At 41.7% G+C, this 26,513-nt stretch overlaps 1 protein-coding gene and 1 long non-coding RNA gene across 3 annotated transcripts in view; one reads left to right on the forward strand and one right to left on the reverse strand.

Annotated features, from left to right (window-relative positions):
- The window catches only part of vps13c (vacuolar protein sorting 13 homolog C), a 294,638-nt gene that overhangs the window by 46,280 nt on the left and 221,845 nt on the right, over positions 1-26,513 (reverse strand). For both annotated transcript variants that reach the window (XM_067973304.1, XM_067973303.1), the window contains exons 62-70: positions 26,032-26,160; positions 23,427-23,560; positions 19,490-19,616; positions 17,931-18,166; positions 8,235-8,379; positions 7,352-7,486; positions 5,928-6,009; positions 5,764-5,833; positions 3,906-4,017 (exon numbers count right to left, since the gene is read on the reverse strand). In XM_067973304.1, the coding sequence (XP_067829405.1) occupies positions 3,906-4,017; positions 5,764-5,833; positions 5,928-6,009; positions 7,352-7,486; positions 8,235-8,379; positions 17,931-18,166; positions 19,490-19,616; positions 23,427-23,560; positions 26,032-26,160 (1,170 nt within the window). The remainder of the gene's footprint in view (positions 1-3,905; positions 4,018-5,763; positions 5,834-5,927; positions 6,010-7,351; positions 7,487-8,234; positions 8,380-17,930; positions 18,167-19,489; positions 19,617-23,426; positions 23,561-26,031; positions 26,161-26,513) is intronic.
- LOC137304659 (uncharacterized) overlaps positions 20,458-26,513 on the forward strand; it is a 41,518-nt gene continuing 35,462 nt past the window's right edge. Inside the window, exon 1 of the long non-coding RNA XR_010958603.1 lies at positions 20,458-20,504. This is a non-coding gene — a long non-coding RNA (uncharacterized lncRNA). The remainder of the gene's footprint in view (positions 20,505-26,513) is intronic.

Below are 26,513 nucleotides of genomic sequence, written 5' to 3' on the forward strand. Positions count from 1 at the left end.
GGGGGCATAGATTTAAGGTGAGAGGGGAGAGATACAAAAGGGTCCAGAGGGGCAATTTTTTCACTCAAAGGGTGGTGAGTGTCTGGAACGAGCTGCCAGAGGCAGTAGTAGAGGCGGGTACAATTTTGTCTTTTAAAAAGCATTTGGACATTTACATGGGTATGGAGGGATATGGGCCAAGTGCAGGCAATTGGGACTAGCTTAGAGGTATAAACTGGGCGACATGAACATGTTGGGCCGAAGGGCCTGTTTCCATGTTGTAAACTTCTATGATTCTATGATATCCTGCCAGAAAGCCTGCGCACGATGATAAGGGTCATGGAGGAGTCCACCTCGAACTTGGCACAGGGCTTTGCGCAGAGCTTGGAGCCCACACAGAACGGGTGATCACCTCCATCAGCACACCTGTGGAACCCACCATGATACAGTATCTGATGACCAATGTCACTGTTTCCATTGCAGCACAAACCGGTCATCAAAGGTCTGCAAGTTTCAGTTGAAGTTCAGACTTCTGCTATGGCAGTTCAGACTGCTGCTATCGTGGCTCTGGGGACCACTGTAGAACGGGGCTTCCAGGGCATCACAGCACTCCAGCAATCTCTTCTCCAGCTGATCACCAGGATTGCTGAGGTGCCGCCCCAGGAGAGTGGCAGTGGTGCCATGGCAGTCGAACATGCTGTCCTCTCTCCGGATGACAGCATTCCTGCTCCCACCCCTACCACTCCGCCAGTGCCCTTGTTGTTGCCAGTCAGCCTGCCAAGCTGGACTGCTGCAGCCCAGGTAGAGATGGTGCAGTCTGAAGTCAGGCCCTCCCGGCTCAGAGCAGCTCAAGGTCGTCCTCCGAGGCCATCTGTATGCTCCTCCATTGAAGGCCAGCAGCCTTCCACCACCCATGCTCCAGCCACTGGGGATGCACCTCATAGGAGCACTAGGAAAGGCAAAGGCACATGAACGATAGGCACTGAGGGAATGCACAAGGGTGAATAGTCTAATGTTGTATACTTGAGTTAATGTGTAACATTATAAATATGTATTTGAAGTTGCAGTTGGTGGTGGTTTTTATTTCTGCACTGAGCTGCGGGAGGAAGCAATGTGTAATCATACAGAGGGCGATTTGGTGGTCATGGACAGGTGGGCAGTATAGGACTGTTGGTGACTTGGGAGGTGTCGTTGAGGTTACTGATATAAGGTGAGTACACAGAGCCCTGGCAGACAGGGCCTGTGCACCTTGCACTTTCCTCCATCTCCTCCTCAGCCTCTTCCTCTGTCTCCTGCTCCTCGTCTTGCCGAATAGGCTATGGCAAGGGCTGTTCCCTCATAAGGGTGAGGTTGTGCAGCATACCGAGACGAATCTTGACACCCGCTCAGCGGAGTACTGCAGGGCTCCTCCAGAACGGTCCAGGCAGCGGAAGCTTTGCTTTAGGACACCTATGATGTACTCGTTGACGTTCCGTGTGGCCACATGGCTCTCATTGTCTGCCTGCTCTACACGTGAGCGTGCGTGCCTGACCAGAGTCATGAGCCACCTCATGAGGGGATAGCCCTTGTCACCCAGTGGCTAGCCTTTGATTTGCTGAGCCGGATCAAAGATAGTTGGGACGTTGGACTGCCTCATAATGAAGGAGTCATGACTGCTGCCAGGGTAACAGGCATTGATGATGTGCTGTGTGCAATCGCACACCAGATGCACATTGAGGGAGTGGAACCCCTTTCTGTTCATGAAGATGGCCGAGTTGCAATATGGAGCAGGCATGGCAATATGCGTGCAGTCAATGGCACCATGGGGAAGCCTGCATGGCGAGCAAACCGACATGCTCGCTCGTTCTGCTTCTCTCTGTCAAGAGGGAACATGGTGAACCTGTTGCGCAGCTCGTACAGTGCCTCCGTGACCTCCCTTATGCAGCAGTGCACTGTACAATGCGAGATGTTACTCACATCAGTAGCAGAGGCTTGAAAGGATCCATAGCCGTAAAAGTTCAATGCCACGGTTACCTTGACAGCCACAGGTAATAAGAACATAAGAACGTAATACTGTCCTTGCCCTGCTCTGAGGCTGCAGCAGTTGACATATCTCTGTCACGGCCTCTTTGGTGAACCTCAGCCGTCGGATGCACTGATCTTCGCTCATGTTGAGGTAAGGGTATTGTTCCCTGAAGGCTCTCATGGGATTATGGCCTCCTGCTCAGTACCCTGCGCCTCCTCCCTCTCCTCACAGCTTGACTTGCTCTGCATGGCCTCTCTGCATGCGCCCAGTCACGTTTTATACCCAGTGGGAGCCCTAGCAGGCCACCCATAGTTGCCAGGAATCTTGTTCAGCACACTGTTGTAAATGACACCAACAGTAATGCTGGACCTGCCAAACCATTCTCTATATACTATGGCAACTCTCTCCAAGTACGGGAAGCTTCAACAAACTCGTACAATTCTACCAGCAGCCAGAAGCAATAATCCAGCAAATAACCTGCAACACCTGCATAGTTCCTTTAAATAGCACTGATGGGGGTCCTCTAGGCCTTCTAAAACATGTTCAGTTGATCATGGTTAAAGACAGTGTGGTGGCTGGAGCATTGATTGCCAAAATGGTAAATATCCCTTTAAATCAGTTACACACTGATCTAACGCATATTCTCCTTATTTTACATCGTGCCGACGTTTGTTATCTGCGCGTGCTCAAACGTTTCTACCAAGATGACGTCCGACGCATGTTACGATAGAAGCGTGCGTGCACATTCCGGACGTCATTTTGGGGCCTTTGGAGGCTACAAAGGACCTGAAAAACGGGCGCGACACGGCCCAATTTATAGCCCATAGTGCGTTGATGATGGAGAGGATGAACTAAATGTTAACCGGTTCACTTCTCTGGGCAGCAAGTTGTCAAATGATGCAGTAATAGAAGACAAAGTCTTCTCTCATATAAGCAAAAACAGCTCTGCATTTAGAGGCTGAAAAAGGGTATCTGAAACCAGCATAGGAACCAGCTGGTAATAAACCAAGTCCTGACGCTCATCAACCTTATCTTCGTTGACCTATATTGGCTTCAAGTTCCTCAACATGTCAAATTTAAAATTCTTACCTTTGGGTTTAAATCCCACCCTCTCTCGGTAACCTCCTTCAGCACGACAACCACCACCCTCCTCACCAACCCTCCAGTCGTCGGACTCTGGCCTCACATGGATCCCTAACCTCTCTTTACTCCATCATGCGTGGCCATGCCTTCATCCGCCTAGGCCCAACTTCCTTCAATTTCTCCACCCCCACCAAAAATCTCTCCCTCTCTCTCCTTTAAGAGGCTTTTCGAAACCACCTCTTGGATCAAGCTTTTGGTCACCTCTCCTAATGTCTCCTTCTTTAGCTTGGTGTTCAATTTTATTCTCATGTCTCTGTGAAATGCTTTGGGGCATTTTGTAAATTACAGGCACTATATCAATGTAAGCTCTTGTTGAAAATATACAGATCTGTTGTCATGACAACCTTTCTGTACGAAAGAAATTTGCCAAAATCTCTCATTTGTCACTGTAAACTGTGCTATCTTTTACAATCTGACCTTTTGGAAACGGACCACAAATTTCACTTTCCCAATAGGCCAAAAATTACATTTACCACCAGCCAGTCAAGGTAATGCTTTGCCAACCCTCCCTCCCAGCAAGTGCAAGCAAAACGACCATCATAAGTTCAAATGGCAGCGAATGGGCCTCAGGCAGTCACTGAGTTGCAACCATGTTTGTCGGGCACTGCTTTCACCTAATAAACTGATCCGACTATAAAAGGGGGCTGTTATACCAGCAGGAAGATAAAAACTCCAATAATGAAGCAACTGTGTAATAAGAGTTCATGGCTGGGCAATGATAGTGGCACCACCAATAAGGGTAAAAACATGATCAGAACATGCATAGCACTGAAGTTACCTTTTGTGTCCCTGCAAGGGGATCTGATGCTGGGGCAAACATTGCAATAATTGCACTGAGAAACCCCTGATCAACCTTCACAGCCATTTCCTGGATCAGGGCCATGAAGTATCTGGAAGTAAACAAGCAGCTTCATAGTAAACAAAGTCACATACTTTTCTAAAAAAGAGAAATGATTATTATAAAAAGCACATGTGTATCCTCAACAGGCCATAATTTCAACAACACAGCAAGGACATATTATCACTGAACATTCAATTTCTTAATTATATCATTTTAAAGAGATCTTAACATGGTACAAGTGAGTCATAGTACCATAGAAGTTTACAATGTTTTCAAATCCCTCCATGGCCTTGCCCCTCCCTATCTCTGTAACCTCCTCCAACCCCACAACCCTCCATTGTTTCTAGGATTGCTTACAAACTTCTTTTCAAATTCCTTCAATGGAGATATGCATGCCTCCCCACACCTCAGCACCCTCTTTGAAAAACTATAACCTCTGACTCATCACAAGCAATACCACAGAAGATCCCTAAAAATTATAAAAGTAAGTTTTGCGTCTGTCACATTACATAATACCAACAAATTACACCTACATAAATATATATATATTATATATATAGATACACACACACGATACAGACACAGACAGACAGACAGAGAGAGAGATAAAGCAAGCCAGTAACTTGCTGTTTTTTTTTATTCGTTCATGGGATGTGGGCGTCACTGGCGAGGCCAGCATTTATTGCCCATCCGTAATTGCCCTTGAGAAGATGGTGGTGAGCCGCCTTCTTGAACCGCTGCAGTCCGTATGGTGAAGGTTCTCCCACAGTGCTGTTAGGAAGGGAGTTTCAGGATTTTGACCCAGCGATAATGAAGGAACGGCGATATATTTCCAAGTCGGGATGGTGTGCGACTTGGAGGGGAACGTGAGGTGGTGTTCCCATGTGCCTGCTGCTCTTGTCCTTCTTGGTGGTAGAGGTCGCGGGTTTGGGAGGTGATGTCGAAAAAGCCTTGGCGAGTTGATGCAGTGCATCCTGTGGATGGTGCACACTGCAGCCACAGTGCGCGGTGGTGAAGGGAGTGAATGTTTAGGGTGGTGGATGGGGTGCCAATCAAGAGGGTAGCTTTGTCCTGGATGGTGTCGAGCTTCTTGAGTGTTGTTGGAGCTGCACTCATCCAGCCAAGTGGAGAGTATTCCATCACACTCCTGACTTGTGCCTTGTCGATGGTGGAAAGGCTTTGGGGAGTCAGGAGGTGAGTCACTCGCCACAGAATACCCAGCCTCTGACCTGCTCTTGTAGCCATATTTATCTATATGGCTGGTCCAGTTAAGTTTCTGCTCAATGGTGACCCTCAGAAATGTTGATGGTGGGGGATTCGGTAATGGTAATGCCATTGAATGTCAAGGGGAGGTGGTTAGACTCTCTCTTGTTCGAGTTGGTCATTGCCTGGCACTTGTCTGCCACGAATGTTACTTGCCACTTATCAGCCCAAGCCTGGATGTTATCCAGGTCTTGCTGCATGCGGGCACGGACTGCTTCATTATCTGAAGGGTTGCGAATGTTTTATCTGACCATAAGATAACATCACCTCCTCTCAAAGAGCAAAACTCTGCAGTTAACAATCTAGAGAGACTTCCAATAGCAAGTTCAATTCGCCTCCTTTAGACCTCAGGATATGCGTGTTTGGATTACTGCAAGGAATACCTGGCTAGTGGCTTTAAAATTAGCAGTTAAACATCACAACCTAGCTCCAGACTGCCTATGAGCAATGCGACTGGAGATCATCTATTAATTTATAAATGGTGTCACAGCAAATATAGGACCTCCAACACTACATAAGATACGTTACTCACTTGAACTGCATGACTTGACTGTGTTCATTAAATCTTGTGATGATGCTTATGTCAATAAAAGGTTTTGGTTCTAAAAACAAACATAAAAATGTGAGCATTTGCAATATAGGCATCATATTTACATTAAGGATTCTAAAAGACACTGATTGAATTTAATTACTGACCTGAATCCAAGGCAATGGACTTGGGAGGGAGTACAGGATGGAAAGCTATTGGAAATATTGCACCAGCAAGTTGGTTGTCAACCTGTAACACAAAGACTAGGTTGAGATGTTCTAAAAACAACAGGACTATTTCTATTCTGAATCATTTCAGAAGTATAAAAAGTTTTTTTTGCTACTCGTGTCCAGTTGCTGATTGCCTGGGGTTTATTGCACCTTATGAAGCCGATGAAGTGCCAAAAACCTTTCTAAAATTAGAAATAAATTGATCATGGTATCACAGTTTATCAACATCAACAATCCAGACAACTAAATTTTGGAAAGTTACGACACTAAATACTGAAATTCCAATCAGACTCTTGTTTTACCGTTAGTACTGATGCTACTACTTGTCCAATAAAATGCCATGCAATTTCAGCTATTGCAGAATCTGTTTTTTTAACCTATCTGCAGTTAGAAAAAATATTTCCCTTCTGAAATCTTTGAAGAAGTAATTGAGAAAGTTTCACAATCCAAAAACTCTTCTGCAAGTCTAGGAAATGTACACAGTTAGACAAAAAGAAAATGTTTTTCTTGATCAGCCCAGCCTATGAGATCGAGGATTCCTCCCATGCAGGATGTTTATAGTGAATAAACACAGCTGATTCTGCCCAAAATAAACGGAGCATTTAAGACGCTTTAATGGGCAACTTTGAAATTGATGTTAATGCAAATGGGTAATGGTTTCCGCTTTTTGGCTGATATAAGTGACTGCTCGTTTTAAACGTGGACGTTTTAAGTGGTGTGGACTGTAGCGGTAAAGATCAAGAATCTCCATGGTATGTGTGGTGGAGTATCCTGTACATACTCTTGCACTGTGCCACTGGACAGCTGCATCATTTTATTCTGTTTATTATATTCACTGCTTTCCATTTTATTTACTTCACACTCTATTGTGAATTCATATTCGCCCACAAGATGATTTTGAACATAACCTTTTCAATAAAACTTTAAAGGGGCTTCCCTGCTATTTGCATGTTGTTTGGCAAGTTCTGTGGCCGTATTCATATATAAAAGAAACGCAATGATATTATCTTGCGCAACTGATGAAAAAAATAACATTTTCGAAATATATAAAGAAACTTCAGATCACCCTGTGAACACTGCATTGCAATGATTTCTGCTGCACCAATATGACCTTTCCCACTGGCCAATGTGGTGGTCATTTTAGAGCAGGCTGCAGTTAACCATTCCAGGTACTGAGACTACCCTCCCACCCAAAAAACAAAACTGCTGACACTGCCCTTTAAACTGAAGTTGACAAACTAGTTACAAATCCTGCTAAAGCACATCAGTTGGAAGTTTAGTTGCATGATGCCCAGGACACAGTAGTGCAACAAGGACTTTATGAAACTTGTACAACGAGCTGACAAACCATTAAACTGTACCTGCAGCCAGTACAACTGAGCTCGTAAACTCCTGTGATGAGTGGACTGCTTATATTCAACGTGAATTCCTGATAAAAAGTTTCGTCTGATGCTCATTCGGTGAGGCAATCGGGTTTCCATCATGCGAAAATGAACCTAGAAAAGACGATAATCATGCTATCAAAATAGAAACTGCACTGCATTACCTTAACTGGCGACTAGTATATTATCCTGTGCTCTGAATATTACATTGTTTTGGATCACTGCTAAATTGCTGCAGTATTTTGATAAACATAAATGGATCTATGTTCCTTTATGTATACAAAAGGGTAAGTGTATTTAAACGTCAACACTCTAACAATCTTATTTTACATGACTGCAAAGGAGGGGAGGAAAGGAAGTCAGATCAGGGTCCTGCTCCTTTTCACCATCCAATTAACACTTAAGAAGAATACATGTTTGTCAGGTGGTGACAATTTGGAGTGGCTGCGACGTTTCCCAATGCACTCACTGAACACAGCACTGATCTGTGCTGGAAATGCACATAACAGAAGGTGGCTCAGAAAAGTTCAGAACAAGTCTTTTTTTTAAATATATAAACAGAAGAACTCTAAAAGAAGCAACCTTTTAAATGCTGGCGAAAGTTGCTATTTAAGTATGGTGTAATGGAGGGGCAGAGAAAATTTTTAACAGGAGTGTTGGTTCAATGATGGCTCATGAAAGGAGGAAAAAGGGAAACTATTAAGCAACTTGGTAAGCTTTATAAGTTGGAATAGTTACACTGACAGAGGGAACACAGCGAGTTTATATTTCTGACAAGAAAGGGAACTCTACTGCTATGGGCTGGCATGTCCATTGGAACCCAGCCTCCACCAGACAAGTACTTTGAGTGCTTTCACGTTACCTCCAAGTTACTGTCCAACTTTAGCCACTGTTCTGTGGTCTTTGCAGTCAGGTGTGTCTGGTAGGCCTGTTCCAAAAGGTTGATGTGTTTTTGACTAAATGGCCTCCAGCGTTGCTTCCGTTTCATTTCCCACACAACACCAGAACTAAAGTCAGAGTGAAATACTGATTACAAACAACTCTGGTTTTAATTAAAATAAATGTACAACCATTTTAGTGTGCCACATGATATTTACTAGGAGTGATGAAAAATAATAATTTTACAAACAGCCCCATTTCTTCACACATCAACACTACTTATCTAACTTCTCACGACATGTTTCAATCTCGTCTCTTTCTCGAAGCACAGTGAATTGTCTCAAAACCATTTATAGGGTCTGCTTCAATGACTTTCCCTGATAACTTTATTGCACAACTCTTCAACAAAATCTTGTGCTGGACTTCACCACTTTCTGCTAACTTCATACATTTTTTTTTACATTTCCTGTTATTTGAACTCCTCATTATAGGGAATAATTTCCTTAATTTTTGTTTGTCTCTACTTTCTCAACCTTCCAAAGATTAGATGATAACTGTGTACAATAGCCCAAATAGTATCTGAACAAGCTGGGCCCCTGGAGAATCCTCCTTCTAAGTTCTTTAAAGCTTGTAAAGTCCATATTTACATCTACCCAATTTCTTGTTTTTAAACAATATTCTATCCTAGTCTGTGATTCCTTACATGTGTTCTGAAAATCCAAGGCTATATCAACTGCAACTTACCTTTCATTAATGACCATCCTCTCCTGAATCCATGCTTTTCCAAGTGTGCATCCATTAAATCTCTCAAAACAGTTTATACGGCTTTCCTTACACCTTAGTGTTAAGTTTACTGCCCCATAGTTTCTACGTATATCTCTTGATCGTTTTTCAAATGAAGGAGTTATTTTAGCCCCTTTCTGATCCTCAGAACTCTTTGAATTTAACTATCTTAAAAAAGAGTCACTTTTAACCAGGTCAATTTCAGTCTGCAACTCCTTTAAGACCTAGGGTTTGTCTATTTTGAGAGAATCCAACCTTTTTATAACCATCTCCTTTGTTATTTACTTACTATCTAGGTCCTCTCCTTTGCTGTTCCTGAACATCTGGTATCTGACTTAGACACTTTCCCTCTTAAATAAAAGTGGGTCTGATAAACAAAACTAGTAAATAATTAACTATTTCTTCATTGACTGATTGCAGCTGTCCACTATCAATTTTAAGTGGACCACCCTTTCAGCTTTTGTTTGGTGTGTATTTATTGTAGGCGATCACAAAATATTTTCTCTTGGCTCCTTGTATTTTTTTTTTAAAACCTGCTTTTGCTTATCTTTATAATTTATGCAATCTTTCCATATACCCAATACCTTGTGCATGTTTTGAAAGCTTTCTGCTCATATTCCTAATATGATGGCTCTAACTATACTGTCCTCAGTTTCCTTTCATTCGGTTTTGATTTAGCCAGCATGCATTTCATCTCATCTCACTAACAGCTCAAAAAAATCCAACTATTTTAATTAGCAATTTTCTAACAAAAAAATCGCTTTACCTTCATGACAGCCATTTTTAAGTCACCTGCCCTTTCTGCATACAAGATGAAGCTTTTTTAGTTATAATCAGATAATGGATCAATGCCAAAATGCTTTTCTTTAAAAAAAACCATTTTGTACTTAGGTCCTTTTTAAAAAAAAAGAGGAATGCACATTGTTAGAGGTGGTACAGGGTTGCTGTTTCACTTATTTTGGTTTAAACATGTGAGCTAGTTCCTTTGATGACTCTGAGTAGCCAAGCCATACAGATCAGAAAAGCTCCAGGTTCAATCCAAGGCTGTGCTGACTTAACTCATCTCATTGTCTGTTCATAGAATCATAAAGCCCATTATGCCTGTGCCAGCTCTTTGAAAGAGCTACCCAATTAGTCCCACTCTTTCCCCACAACCCTGCAAGTTTTCCTTTTCAAGCTTATTTCCAATTTCCTCTGGAAAATTATTATTTGAATCTGCTTCCACCACCCTTTCAGGCATGCAATCTAGATCATCATAACTCACTGCTTAAATAAATTTCTCATCTCCCCCCTCCTGGTTCTTCTGCCAATTATCTTAAATCAGTGGAAACAGGTTTCATTATTTACTCAAAGGATTTTGAACACTTCTATTAAATCTCCCTTTAACCTTCTCTGCTCTAAGAAGAACAATCCCATCTTCTCCAGTCTCTCCACATAACTGAAGTCCCTCATCCCTGGTATCATTCTAGTAAATCTCTTCTGGACCCTCTCCAAGGCCTTGACATCCTTCCTAAAGTGTAGTGCCCAGAATTGGATACAATACTCCAGCTGAGGCCTAACCAGAGTTTTATAAAGGTTTAGCTTAACTTTTTTGCTTCTCTATGCCTCTATTAATAAAGCCAAGGATCTCATACGCTTTTTTTTTTAAAAACAGCTTTATCAACTTGTCATGTCATCTTCAAAGATTTGTGTACATATACCCCCAGGTCTCTCTGTTCCTGCACTACCTTTAAAATTGTACCATTTAGTTTATATTGCCTCTCCTCATTTTTCCTCTCAAAATGCATCACTTCACACTTCTCTGCGTTAAATTTCATCTGCCATGTGTCTGCCCATTTTACCAGTCTGTCCAGATCCTCCTGAAGTCTGTTACTATCCTTTTCACTGTTTACTACATTTCTGAGTTTCGTGTCATCTATAAACTTTGAAATTATGCCCCCTATATTCAAGTCTAGGTCATTAATATCAAAAAGAACAGTGGTCCTAATACCGACCCCGGGGGAAAAACTATCACTATGCTCTGCTTTCTGACTCAGCCAATTTTGTATCCACGCTGCCACTCTCCCTTTAATCCCATGGCCTTCAATTTTGCTAACAAATCTATTACGTGGCACTTTATCAAAAGCCTTTTGAAAGTCCATATAAACAACGTCAACTGCACTACCCTAATCAACTCTCTCCCTTACTTCTTCAAAAGAATTCAATCTGTTTGTCAATCCATGTTGGTGGTCATTAATTAACCCGTGCTTTTCCAAGTGAAAATAAATTTTGTTATTTTTTACCTTCTCATTTTTTCTTAAATGTCTTATCTTCTGCCCCCCTGTGAGATATGAACTGAGGTATCGTCAGTAACAACACACAGGCTCTGTAATGCTACTTACACACAATACCACAGATCAACAAAAGCAAGGCTCCTGAGATTCAACATCACAACAGGGCGGATACACAAGATACGGTATACCAGTCATTACACAAGTTTTATAGCACAAGAGATTTCTCCCCATCTCCTCGTTATATTTTTGATGGATTGGCTTCAGTATAAGCACTTAACTCTGCACTTCAACCACTGCGATAATGAATAGATTATGGAATTCAATGTAAATCAGAACTGCGACTTTTGGCAATTGTTAGGAATGACATTTATGATAATAATTAACAGGTTTAAAACCTAATTGAAGATATGGGAGCTGTTTTTTTGTTAAAAGCAAACTGCATTAAAATAGGTCACTGATTCTTTTTCTTTTTTGCACCAGTTGTCTCTCTTGCTCTCTGTGTTCGAGTTGAGTCCATGGGCAATGTTCACATGTGGACCGCAACAGCAAATGTTGGTGGATTATTTGATGTGGGGCGTCGCAGCTGAACCTCATCCTGTCCTCAAGTCAATGCCAAATGCACTCACTTCTAAGAGGCGTTGTTGGACAGAGATTAAGGCTTGCAACCCTAGCTGATTTTCCTTCACTAACATAGGGGCACTGAGGCCAAATGCAGCCCAGCAAGGAATTCCCTTGAGGAGGGAAAACCAGAAGAAAATTGAGTAAAAGTGAAAAACAAATTTAAAGAGTCACCGATTTTGATATCTGGCAAGCTAAAAATAAAATACTTCCTATATCTTCAAATATATATTCAATTCTGTCACTGTTACCATTAACAGTCATCACCAACAACTCGCCTACATTGGCAGTTCTGAGCGGATACAAATTACACAACGTTACAGTTCCACAAATGATCAATATACAAAAAGTGGCAATCTCACAGCCCTCTGAGTGTTACTGCGCAGTGCGGTGGAATACCCGAGTAACGCTCACTGGCACTTTGAATTGCTGATTCATCAAACTATGCAAACGCTCCATGCATTGCTCAGCTATTGGACGCTGAGGGGTAAATCCTGTGCACCCTGTGGGGAAACCACACTCAAAAGGACTGCAAGTCAGAGATTGGGCTACAACATTGTAGTCCTGATTCTCCACCACCTACAAGCATGGCTCCCAACAGGGAGTGAACGATTTGGATCTAACTTCCATTTACATTCTTCTAGAAAGTGAACAATTGAAGGTAACAGGCATTTTGAGCTATTTAACCTGACAGGCATTTAGATCTTAACCACTGCTCCCATTATCTCAGACAGCAGGTGCTGGTAATGGAGGACGGCTGAACCAGAGCCATTGGGAGTGTAGGAAGTGTGGGCTGGTGCTTGGGATGGGGATCCCCTATTGGGACACAGCCGGCGGGGTGGTCCACACCCCTGGGGTCTACCCACCTTTCTCCGATACATTCCTAGGCCACAGGAGCCTTCTCCTCTTTGCTAGATTTTCCATAACTCTCCCACCTCTGCTCATCTGCTGTAACCATTTGCACCTCCTCTGGACCCATCTTTTATTTCTTTACTTGTCCCTTTTGCGTTCCGCCATCATCCCTTTTGTCATTTAATCACTCCTGCCCTCCACCCCATCACAAACCTTCCTTTTTGTTCTTTCCTTCCCCACCACCCCCCCACACCTTTTCCTTGGCTCTGAATTTGCTTAAAACTGTTAAATCTTTAATTTCTTCCAGTTCTGATGAAAGGTCATTTAGCTGAAACGTTAACTGTTTCTCTCTCCACAGATGCTGCCTGACCTGCTGAGTGTTTCCAGCACTTTGTTTTTATTTCTGATTTCCAGCATCTGCAGTATTTTGCTTTTACTTTGAGTTATCTCATCTGATTTAAAAATCAGTTGCAAAACAGGCACTCTAACTTTTTATCACAGTCGTTACCGTGCAGAATTAAGCACTTATATTGGAGTAGATCCATTAAAAAGCAAAATAAGAGCAACTGCATCCATGAGAAGATGGGAATAGATTCTACATCTCTCATGTTAAAAATCTTGTGGAATCTCTGATATACTGAGGCTTCTGTAATCAATTTGCTTTGATGACACTGACTCAAACCCTGCTTTCAATATTTAAATTATTGAGTTTAAACAGTGCGGAGAGAGGCTCTGTATCGTTATTCTTGACAATTCAATACTTTAAAATGTTTTACCAGAGGGAGGCAAAAGAAATAAAGGAGATTGCTGCAATTAGAGGAGGAAAAATAATTAAGAAAAAAAAATCAGTGAACATTGAAAAGGAAAATATTAATAAGTTGATATTCATTAAAAAGTAGATTGAAGGCTGGCACATAGATACGATTTAAACATACTAATTTTTAAACTTTAAAACAAATATTTTCTCAGATAATGCACATCCAAAATGCAGCAACATGCATATATCATATATACTCATGTAGAAGGTGACGCCCAAAGTTCCACAGAACAAATCCATCACCCATGTATAAGACAACAGTCAACATTACAAAACTTCTACCCACCAAACCTCTCAACGTTGGCTGGAAACCACAAATACATTTTCTCTCCGTTCTTTCATGCTTAAAATCAGCACATTTCTATCAGCTGTTGCAGTCAGTTGCTTCACTCCACTCCCCTAGCACTGCAACATTTAAATAGCAACACTCTCACTCTCGACTTCAGTTCTGGCTCCTGCTGATATTAAATCATCTCTCAGTGTCTGTCCTGCTGGGTTGTCTCGAGACACTCTACAGGATAGATATTACCCCTCCCATGCTTTTAGTCCCAAAAAGAGACATACATTTCTCATCTTATACACGAGTATACATGGTACATCCAAAATAGGAAAGCATGCCTCAATTGTAGATCATTCATATAACCTTATTTTTGATATGGACGGTCCTAAGTTTACCAAGAAAACATACATGTCCAGCCAGTGGCCTTCCCGTCTTCACTTAGCTCGTCCCTTCCCATTCTCCTGCATGCACAGACAAGGCAATACAAATGCGCACAGGTGAAAGGATTACCATGAACCGATACGCACTGTTGTTTGCCCAAAGGAAGTGCATATGCCTGTGACTCTCCCCATCAAATGAAAGAACACTTCAGTGTGCAATGTAAATTAACGTGCCCCTAGCATAGCTGCTAGCATAGGGGCCCAAGATACATGTGCACTATTTGTAACTGGCAGCTCAGTGTCAGAAATGATGTGAACTCATTCCCACATGCAAGGATCAATGCTAACCTGCTTGTGGACCATCTGAGCGACATCGATTTAACCAGTTTCGTTGAGCTGCAACTTAATAAGTGGGTACTGTGCTTCAAAGATTGTGCCTTTATATACAATATACAATTCATGAAATAAAATACAGCGTTATCAAAAATATTTTTTCTATGTTGCACACAAGACCAAGCAAAAGTAAGAGAAGAATGACGTGCAGTTCAACAACATGATGCAACATTCTCTTCGTCACTCAAATATAAATGAACAGAATTAAAAGTTTGGAAAACACAGGTGTCCTCAGGTATTTTCTTCACTCGAGTCCCATGCCCAGCAAGTGTCACATCAAGTGGGGCAGAATTTACTTGGTCTCTAAGCTAGAAGATTGAGTACATTTTATACTGCATTTATATTGCACCCGCACCAATGACTCCAGCTGTAATGTAATGAGGTTACACTCCTGCCTTCAGAAGTGCTAGCCTTAAGAGGTGGTTGCCTTCTCTGCAGAGGCAATATAAAAAGCTGCTGCCTTTTTTTTTCCCAGCTATGGGCAGACTGAACACTCAGTAAACCAGCACAGCAGTTCCCAGACTGCTGGCCTGTATAGATCTTACCCTGCTATCAGGTAAGGACCATGGCAAAAATGAAAGTTGTGATTGTGAATTTCAAATAATTCCATCCTACAACATCAAACACAAGTGTCACGAAGTAAGGCACCCGTGGATTAGAATACAGTCCAATTGGTTTTAGCATCTACTTAAATGGGAAAATGGTAGCAAGTACAGTACTAGCACATGCACAATTTTTAATCTCATTATTTTGTTTCTGCCTCCTGAAACATTCCCTGCCCTCTCTACACTTTGAACACCTGCAGAAGAGCAACTTAAAGAAAGAACTTGCATTTATTTTGCATTTTACCATTCCACAGGATGTCCAAACGTGCTTTACAGTCAATGAGTTATTGATTTGAAGTATAGTCAGTATAGCAACGTCCCACAAACAGCAAGTGCGGTAAATTAGCATCTCATCTGAAAGACGGCACCCCTGATAATGCATCATTCTTTCAGTACTGTACTGGAGTGCCAGCCTAGATTGTGTGCACAAGTTATGAATTGGGCCTTGAATTAGAAAAAATAGCAGCAGCAGAGGCAAAATGTAACAGTAAGACATTCCTTCAGGATTTCTACAGTAAGAGGGCAAAGAGGTGAGAACGATAAAAGATGCAAACTGGCTTGAAACAGAAGATGATCACAAGATAGTAAATATTCGGGATGAGTTGCTCCAAGTTCACAGGGGCAACAAGCCCTCCCCAAAAAGAGTAATATAAGTAAAATTAACAATGATCTAAATGAGTTGGAAGTCTAACAGGTTAAAATGGTTACTAATAAATAACTCCCCAGGGTAGTTATTCCACAGTGCCGACAGACTAGGGAGGAGTTTTGTGCAGTGCTAACAAACATTAGAGGGGAATCACTGGGCACTGAGGAGGCACTAATAGAATGGAAACAGGCTAATGTGGTGCCCATATTCAAAAAGGGAGACAAAAAAGACACAGGCAACTGTGGACTGGAATGAATTATCAAGACCAAATGTGAGGATTATAGGTACTATGATAATCTAGTAAAGACCAACGATTCAGGAGGGGGAAGATCTGGCCTGACCAACCCCTTTGACTTCTTTGAAAAAGTCAAAACCAAGTAGATTGTGGGAAGCGTGTGGTGTAGCTAGGATTCCAGAAGATATTTGGTAAAGTTCCACACTTTAGTAGTTAAACTGAAAGTTGTAGGAATCCAGGGCAAATCTTGAAAATGGGTAAGAACTTGGCAGAAATGTAGAAAGCAACAGATACTTGTTAGAGAAGTTATCTCAGGATCGATGGAGTATTGAGTAGGGTGCCCCAGGCCTCGGTGCTAGGAACACTTGTGTTTCTAATTTATATCAAGGACTTGGATTTGGAAACTCAATGCAAAGTGGTGGAATTTGCAGAAAATACCAAACTAAGAGGGCCAGCGGAACTGAAAGACCCATCTCAGAGATTGTAGAATGAGTTAAACAAAATACCTGAGTGGTCCAAACAATAGCATATGAAATTTAACTTAGACAAATGTGAATTACTGCACATAAGGACAAATGTACCCCATGAATGGTGTTAAAAGAGACAGGATGAAATTGAGAGAGACCTCAAAGTCTTAGTACACTCAATGCTCAAAACCTCCAACTGATGCACAGCAACAACCAACAAAGCCAACAGAATGTTGAACCATGTAGCTGAAACAGTACAGTACAAGTCAGAGGAAGTCATGCCCAAACTCTACTCTATTCTATTCTGGTCAGACCACACCAGAGTTCTGTGTCCATACCTGGACAAAGATACACAAGGGGACATTTAAGTACTGGTGGCAGTGTAGACAAGAGCCGAGAGGCTGATCCCCAGTGTCAAAGATTTGAGCTGTAACTGAATACTGGAAAAACTTGCAGATACAAACTGAAGTCAGTGGAGCGGGGTATTGGGGAGTGGCGGAGGTGCATTACGGGTGGCTGATGCGATCCCGCCCGAGACTAGTTTCTACCCCGTGGGCTTTTCAGCCCATGTGTTTAAGTTAGTGGAATGGAACAGGTAAATCTAGAAAACTATTTTAAACCAAATTGAGAGAGCAGGACAAGGGGACACAGATTCAAGCTATTAAAAAGGCAAATTTAGGAGTGACAGCAGAAAGTTAGCAATACTTCCAGATAGAGTAGTGAAGGAAAAGCCGTGGAATCATTTAAGAAATAACTGGATTCTGCAATGGGTCTTTCTGGTTGGATAAATCAAGATGCACTGAATGGTCTTCTCATCCATGATTATCCTCTAATCCTGTGAAGCCAGAATCTTGTGACTCAGAGGTGTTAGTGTTACCAACAGAGCCAACCTGACACCAATAAGTAATGGTAAAGTTGCTGCTCTACTGAAAGATTGGGGGCCTCAGGGTAATTAGGCTGAAATTGGGCATATTTGTTTGGCTGCTTTTACAACAGTTGAGGGGTGGATTCTCTTTATTGTAGCAAATTATGAATTATAATGGCTCCTATTACTATCAGTACAGTATTTAATTACTTCTACTGTAGTCTACTCCTATTAATGCAAATTAAGCAATTTAAAATTATACTCTTATTTTTCTGAGCGTAAAGCACCTCCTGCACTGTTTTATTTAAATTGCTTAATTCAAATTACTGGATGAGTCAAATTTTTTCAAGCCAAAAAGCAACTTGAAATTAACAGCTCAAGATCATAGTTTCTGACCCATTACTCAGGTCTGCTTATAGTCATTTGCATAAACCACTCTTGTACAAGAAGAAAAACAAAGCTTACCTGGTAATTCCTATGTAAGCAATTTCCTGTTTGCTTTCATTGTTAATGAGCGATAGTCCAAGGCTGTGAAGTGAAACTGTAATTCCCTTGTCAAACTGCTTCAGGTCCTCAGCCTGCCGAGCTTTAGAAACAACGGCCACATCTTCAGTGAACAGCAGCACGCGCTGTCTCCCGTCGAGGAAAGATACCCAGTGAATCTGATTATTCTGCTCCCAAAGAAACTGTCCAAACTGATCCTGTAAAATGTAGTTATTCTATGAGATAGCCTGAAGTGGACTGCCTCAGAAAAGTTCTTAATTTTGTTTTTTTGTGGTGTTTGAAGTTGTGGTCCACATAGAAACTCATTGGGGCCAACTTTACACTGCTTTACGCCAGAGTACACTTATTTCCAGGGTGAGGAGCAGAAGGAAAAGGTGCATCCAGTCTCTGCTCCTTTGCTCTACAAAGTTACTGCCATGGTCTTCCTTGAATGTAGGCAGAGCCCTTGCACCTGCAGCAGGTGCAAGAATTTAAATTCAATGGTACCTGAACCACAGTGTTTGGGTTCCTCCCCCATTTGTGGGTGCAAGCCCTTCCCAAGGGGTATTTCTGCACTGCGAGAACGTCGGGCTCATGAAAATCACCTGAACCCTGAATTTTAATTTTATTTTATTCATTCTCAGGATAAGGCAAGGCCAGTATTTATTGCCCATCCCTCGTTGGTAGTGGGCCTTCTTCTCGAGCCACTCCAGTGTAGTGGTTAGATACATAGGTCACTTCAGATAGTCAACCACATTGGTGTGGGACTGGAGTCACAAAAATGCCAGACCAGGTAAAGGCAGAAAGTTTCCTAAGAAACATTAGTGAACCAGTTGGGTTTTTATGACAAACTTTTACTGTTAACAGTTTTTGAATTATATATATTTTTTTAAAACCATGCTGGGATTTGAACACACAACCTCTGGATTATTAATCCAGTAACATAACTGCTACACTACAGCAGTTATGTTATTAGACTAGTAATCCAGACAGGTTCAATCAGGCATATCCACCAAATCTGTGTCAATGTAATGGTACAAATGCAATGATTCGACGAGTGTTCTCCAGGCAGGCTTACGTTCATGTCCATGAAGTCAAAGTTCTAATTTTGGCCACAAATCTAGCCCTTTAATTCCTCCAATATCGCTGAACTCTCAGTATCAGCAACTGCGAGTTATCAACAGGCACACTGCTCACGTATGGCTCTCACATACTGGTCTCAAATGAATATCTCGCTTTCACCTGTGGCTCCAAATAGCTGCTTGTACACATTGGTGGACCTACCACAAAACACTTCCTTGGCAAATGGGCTAAATCAGTTAGTTAGAAGCAAAAGCTACCTGGAACATCTGTCCTCCAGAGCAAGGAGGGGCAGACCTGGCAGATGAGATAGGGCCTACCTGTTCAGGTCAACTGCAAAAACAGTGCTGCAGCACCTCGATGTGGTCTAATGTTCAACTACTCACTGGATAATCTCTGAGCTCATCACGGGGAGCCTTTTCTTTCTTAAGATTTCATTTTACAGGTAAACACCTACATACCTTTAACAGGTCAAGTTCTTCTGTTTTCCATGCACAGCCCCAGTTAAGTTTCCTGATACCAGCAGGGTCAGCCCATGCAAACAATCGAGCCTCTCCTGGGTCAAGTATCAACTCGTCCTGCACTCCACTGTAGGGCAAAAATGGATCAATGGGCAGTTAAAAGAACCATAAACTACTGGTGAACATGACATTTCATTTAGCAGTCAAATTATCCCTGTACTGGAATGGAAATACATTAACAGAAACTAACTTCTGTATACAGCTTTGCTGTTACAATTGATTTGTTTATGAAATAGAAACTAGAAGCTTCAGTGTACAATACAGAGAAACTGGAATATTTCCCAGCATTATTTAGCTAAATGAATCAGAAGATGCACAAAGAATCCTGTCATTTTCAAATCACTAATAGTTATGCAAAATGGTAATAAAATCTTAAATTCTGTCACAATTATAAAGTTCCACATACCCGCAATATGCAGCAAGGCTGAGGTGCATCTCCGGTTTCATACAGCATACTGCTGTCATTTCAACCCCATAATGTAACTATTTTGCAACATGTTATTGTGTACATATAGCACAGGTGTAGAGTGCAGGTCACTTATCATATTCGGTGCCCTTGCACAGTGCACCAGTCCCTAGTCAGAATATCAGGCGCGTGACCTATTGCAAGCCCTCGGCAAATGCCACTAGAGGTAACCTCAAGGTCATGTACAAACCGACTCACCTACCCGAAATGGGAGCTGACCACGGTTTTGGGGGGGGGGGGGGGGGGGGGAAGTGCCAATGAGGAAACACATCTCAACATCTGCAGTGTTAAAACTAAATTAACTTTCTATAAACAGTGATTTGTTTTTGAATTCTCAGTATAAAGGAAACAACTTGTATTTATATAGTGATTTGCATGTCCTCAGGATGTTTCAAAGCACTTCACAGTTGATGAATTATAGTCACTGTTATTTGTAGCAAAAGCCAACAGCCGATTGAACACACAAAGGTCCCACAAACAGCATTCAAAGTAAGTGACAATTTATTTGTTTTGGTGGTGTTGGTTGAGAGAGGAACGTTGGCTGGGACACTGGGACAACTTCCTGTTCTTCTGAGAATAGTTCCACGGGATCCTATCTGCACCTGAACAGATGGAGCCTCGGTTTATGTGTCATCCAAAAGACACCCCTCCGACAATGCAGCACTCCCTCAGTGTTCACTCAAGTACCAACCGAGATTGTGTACTTAAGTGGAGTGAGGATTCAACCCACAACTTTTTGACTCAGAGGCAAGGATGCTTCCATTCAGCAAAAAGAATTGGTACCGTAAATACCCTCTCTGCCTCTCCACGACCCTCTCCTCCTTTAAGACTGTCCTTAAGACCTACCTCTTTATCCAAGCTTTTGGTTCCCCCTCCTATTATCTCCTCCTTTGGCTCTGCATTGATTTTTGACTGATTACGCTCCTTTGAACTACCTTGGGACGTTTTTCAATGTTCAAGGCGCTATATAAATGCAAGTTGTTGTGTTGTCTTTATCTCTCTATCTCCAGCAAAAAATAAACGCTTGATAATATGTTAAATGTGAAACTTTACTGGAAAAAAAGTTTTAAAATTCTTTGCTTGTTTTCAAATCATTTGAAAAAAATAAACACACTCAGAAATCACGACACTGTATGAGGTGAGAGAATCACATTGATGAATGCTAGGAAATTCTGCCCAAACGCAAACTGCTGCATCCTGAGAATTTCAGGCACAAGTGCAGTTCCCAATTCCCTTCAGCTCTCAGACTGATAGCTCTGGGGAAAATATCAACTTTTGTTCAGGCCTCTGAATCAATTTGAGGCCTCCATGTAACCTTAATAAGGTACTAAGACACAGAAAAATATAATTAGAAGCCAAGTTAAATTATGTTCTTGTGAAATAAATAATTTTCAAGGGGTTTTTATGCGAGAAATCTTATTTTGAACATGAATATTTGAATTTGTAGAAAAAGAAAAATGGTGGTAAAACGTTTTTGAACTAGCCATTTTAGCGATTGGTTCAGAGATTTCATGCAGGTGAAATGGTTTAGAAAAAAAGTTACTTGATTTTTTTTGTATATTTTTAAAATTACTACATTTGTCACTGATCAAAATTGTAGAGTCTGAGTGTTGCTGCTTTCGGATTCTCAAATTTGAGCCAATGAAAATTTGTGCTATCAGATTATGACACAATAAGTATGATGTCAGCAGGACAGAAAATGCGCATGCCATACATCATTTTTAATATTAACAGTAGATGCCTAGAGCCACTGTTCACAGTGAGTCAGATGATGCACCATTTTGTAAGGAGTGCTATATCATGTAGTGCACAAAGTATGATGCTGCTAAATACAGGCCAATCAAAAGGGAATTTTGTAAATTGAAATCTGGTCAGTTTCAGGCTACAGCGCAGAAAGGAAAGGAAAAAAAGAACTAATTTATATAGCATGACCTCAGGACATCCCAAAGCACTTTACAGCCAATGAAGTATTAATGAAGTATTTTTGAAGCATAAACACTGTTGTAACATAGTGAAATGTGGCAGTCAATTTGAGACAGCACAACCCCCCAAACAACAATAAGGTAAAAGTTGATGGAGGGCTAAATTTTGGCCAGGATACCAGGAGAACTTCATGCTCTTCTTTGAACAGTGCCATGGGATCTTAGGTCTACCAGAGGCGACAGCCAGGGCCTTGATTTAAAGTCTCGTCTGATCGACGAGGCCTCCGACTGTGCAGCACTACCTATAGTTCTAGAACTAGGGGGCATAGTCTTAGGATAAGGGGTCGGCCATTTAGTTCGGAGATGAGGAGGAATTTCTTCAGAGGGTTGTGAATCTATGGAATTCTCTACTCCAAAGGACTGTGGATGCTCAGTTGTTGAGTATATTCAAAGCTGAGATAGAGTTTTGGGGTCTAGTGGAATCAAGGGATATGGGGATCGGGCGGGAAAGTGGACATGAGGTCGAAGATCAGCCATGATTTTATTGAATGGTGGAGCAGGCTCGTGGGGCCGCATGTCCTACTCCTGCTCCTATTTCTTATGTTCTTATATGACTACCACTACACTCATATAAATAACACACAAGGTTATATATAGATAGTTTTGGATTATGTGAGATCTATACTTTGATTTACTTTGAATAGAAAGTATTTTCCTTCCATTTTAAATGCACCGTGGCTCAGTTGGTGTTGAAGTCCCACTCCAGAACTTGAGCACAACCTAGTTTGATATTGTAAGGAGTCGCACAACACCAGGTGAGAGTCCAACAGCTTTATTTGAAATCACAAGCTTTCGGAGCTTTGCTCCTTTGCTCCGAAAGCTTGTGATTTCAAATAAAGCTGTTGGACTATAACCTGGTGTTGTGCGACTCCTTACATTTGTCCACCCCAGTCCATCACCGGCATCTCCACATCATAGTTTGATATTGTAATGCAGTACTGGGGAGTACCACATTGTCAAAAATACTGTGCTTCGAATGAGACATTAAACCAAAGTTGTCTGCCCATTCAGGTGGGCACTAAATCCCCTCGACGGCACCCCAGATTCTCTTGAGTCAATAGGTGGATGTAAAAGATTCCATGGCAATATTAAATGAACAGGGAGTTCTTCAAATGCCCCCCCTCCCCCCACCCCGCCAAGATTATTCCCTCAAACTCCACCACCAACAAATGAACTGGACAGTTTTCTAGAAGTAAAGGGAATTAGGGGTTACGGGGAGCGGGCAGGAAATTGGACATGAATTTAGATTTGAGGTTAGGATCAGATCAGATCAGATATGATCTTATTGAATGGCAGAGCAGGCTCGAGGGGCCAATTGGCCTACTCCTGCTCCTATTTCTTATGTTCTTATGTTCATTGCATTGCTGTTGTGGGATTTGCGGTGCACAAATTGATTCAACTGAACAGCTGCGAGGCAGATTTCACATACCTTTGCTTGAAGCGAAACTTCACTGCAGTTGTATGATTGATGATTAGGGCAGGTGCAGAACCATCATAGTAGTCTGTAAAAGTGATCACTGTGGCATGGTCTGCAACATTCACATCCACTATAACTCCACCACACTGCCAAAACAAAAAAACACATCAGATCTATTGGAATAACTATTATTTCTGTTAATTATTGGATTCTGAAACATTTAACTGCAAAACAATATCAGCAATGAATTTGTAGTTTCCTTGTGTCCAACATTGGTTGCTGCAGAAAGATTATTGAAGGGAACTTGACCATATTTAAAAGATGACAATGAAAAATAATGCTTCCCTATCCATTTTGCATCGGTGTGATGCAGAGAGATGTGTGCGTGTGATGCAAGTGACATCTTTCCCAATTTTCATTCCCTTCACTTGCCAACTATTATTAGCAATTTTGATTACATTTAATTAGGTCCAATAATTCTGCTTAGTTGTATATCAGGAGTTTCGTTCGCACTTCTGTGCGGCTCAATTACTCAACTGTTGTCAGAATATAGCTGGGCAACATGTAAGTCAATCTCTGCAGCTGTAGCACTAATCTGCTAAAGTAATACAAGAAATGGTTAGAGAATATGTTCATTTTAGGGTTATATGCTGGACACATTAGATAATGTCCAGCACCACATCTGCCTCCAATTCCCTGCTGTCTATTGTTGCCAGTCCCTCTGCTCTCCCGAGCCCCTGAACATCCATAATGGATCATAATCTGATGGACTAAATAAGCCTGAACCTCTCTTTATGGAAGAATGATGTTAATATTCTGTTTTTTTTCAAATTTAAGCTGTGATGATGTACATAAACAAACATTACTACAAAATTCGGCACATTTTCAAATGAACTTATTTCTAAGCTGGCGTATATTTTCTGCCACTCAAACATTCACTGATCGCAAGCTCATATGACATTTCCTTTGGTGCTTGGAAATTACCACTAGTATAAGTCCAGTCTGCACTGAGTGCGTTTTGGGTGACTATTCTACCTTTTTGCAAGAGAATCAGGCCCTTCAGTCATGGTGCGAGAGTCTCGAGTTACTTTGGTCTCTGATGGTTCTGGCACAGGCATAGAGACCATGGCCTCGATATTAACCCCTCTCCCCCCACCCAACAGGTGGGAGAGGATAGAGGGTCAGGGGTGGGGGTGGTTTAAAAAGAGTTAAAAACGGGGAACGTGACCCCAATCCACTGTGCAAATGCCTGTTGCCTTTTTATGATGGTGGCTATCAGGGCATCTGAATGTCCCGGAAAAATGTTTGTTATGCACATCGCCACAGCTTAAATTTGAAAAAAAACAGTACAATCACATCATTCTTCCATAAAGAAAGAGGTGTTCAGGCTTATTTACTCCATAAGGTAATGATCCATTATGGATGTTCAGGGGCCAGGGAGAGCAGAGATGCTTCGTTCACATATTTAAATTGGGCTCCCACAGTGCAATTGGAAGCCCAATTTTAAATTTATTGTTGCTGCATGGGTTTCCCAGGGGTTGATGAAAGGGAGGTGGGAGCTGCTGGCTCCACAAGTGGAGTGCCTTTCTCAGTGGGCCAGGAGGAGCAGGAGTGCCTCCCTTTCAGCCGCAGCCACATTTCCAACCTACCTCCTTGCTTCCTGTTCCTTCTCCTCCCTCTCCCTCTCCCCAGCTTTCTATGCCACAAACCCAGGGAAGCCTTGCACCTGTCTGGATTTTACTGCCCCACGCATTAAACTTGGAGTGAGGAGCTGTGGTAGCTGGAAAATCTCCTTACACCCCTGAAGTGTTCACTGTGTAGGAATTACAGCTTCCACATGCAGTGGAAGGGCCACAGGGCAAGCAGCCACCTGGCCAATAAACTTTTCCCCACATATCATTCGGATGAAGGACCATCTAAATGATCTATGCATCTGCCCCTTTCAATAAAGCACAGACAAAAATAGTTTCAGATATTTTTTGACTACCATTTACACAGTTTGCACGCTATAAAAATCAGACAAAATAGATCATCCCACTATTATATACTTGGTGTTGTACATGTACCTTAGGTCAGTACAGTAATCTGATAGAGTAATGAACTACAGCACCAGTAATATTTATAGTAAAATAATTAACGAGTTTTCTGCCTTGGGCTCACAACTGACATCAGCTGAACAAGTCCCGGCAGAGTCTGGAGACACAATACTGCGGTCTCTCCTCATCTCACCAAGTTAAAAAGATAGGTTAAGGAAATTGGCTTGTTTTCTTTGGGTAATAGACTGGATACACCTTAAAAGCAGATTGTACAAATATGTCTAAGAGGCAATTTGATGTGTTTCTGGAGAAAGCAGGGTGGAAAAATAAGACAAGGCAGCAGATAGGTGGCTTGATCAGTGAAAAATGGATGGGCCTGTTGGGCCGAATGACCCTTTCTTCTTCCTAAAAACGTTTCATTTTTTGTGTCCCCGTGAGGAGGTACTGAACTTCCACTTGGCAGCTCCCCACAGCAGGACAGGCGATATTAGAACGTATCTGCATATTTGATTCCAAATCATTGAGATGCAACTTCTGCTATCATCGAGAATATAAACAAAACATAAAACACATTAACCTACCACATGCTCAAGGCTCAACAGTGTCCCACTGTCTTGCTTGTTATAGAAGAGAGATTTTGATGACAGTTCAGAGCCAACCACTCTGACACAAAGCTTGTTCGATGATGTTTCAGGCCAGAAAGGAAGACACTGAAATAAAATTACAGAAATGTTAATGGTGGGCTCTTACGACCGCTAAACACGAGGAACTGATTATGTAATGGATACAAATCCCAAAACACCAATTTTGGTATCCCATGCAACAGAATTTATTCCATGTACAACACAGCCAAAAATAATTTTCTCTAATCAAAAGCAGCAGAAATATTTAAACACCACTATCTGCAACTACTCTTGTCTGAATTTACTAAATTTTTGTATCAACGTAACACTCACCTCCCATGGAAAAAAAAATGAACCTTCATAGTGAGTCTTTGAGCCACACTGTTAAAATGCATTGTTCCCTAACTGTTACACACTTAAAAGTGTACCAGCTCGCTGGA

The sequence above is a fragment of the Heptranchias perlo genome, chromosome 38 (genome assembly GCF_035084215.1).
Source record: "Heptranchias perlo isolate sHepPer1 chromosome 38, sHepPer1.hap1, whole genome shotgun sequence".
In the NCBI taxonomy this organism is placed as follows: domain Eukaryota; kingdom Metazoa; phylum Chordata; class Chondrichthyes; order Hexanchiformes; family Hexanchidae; genus Heptranchias; species Heptranchias perlo.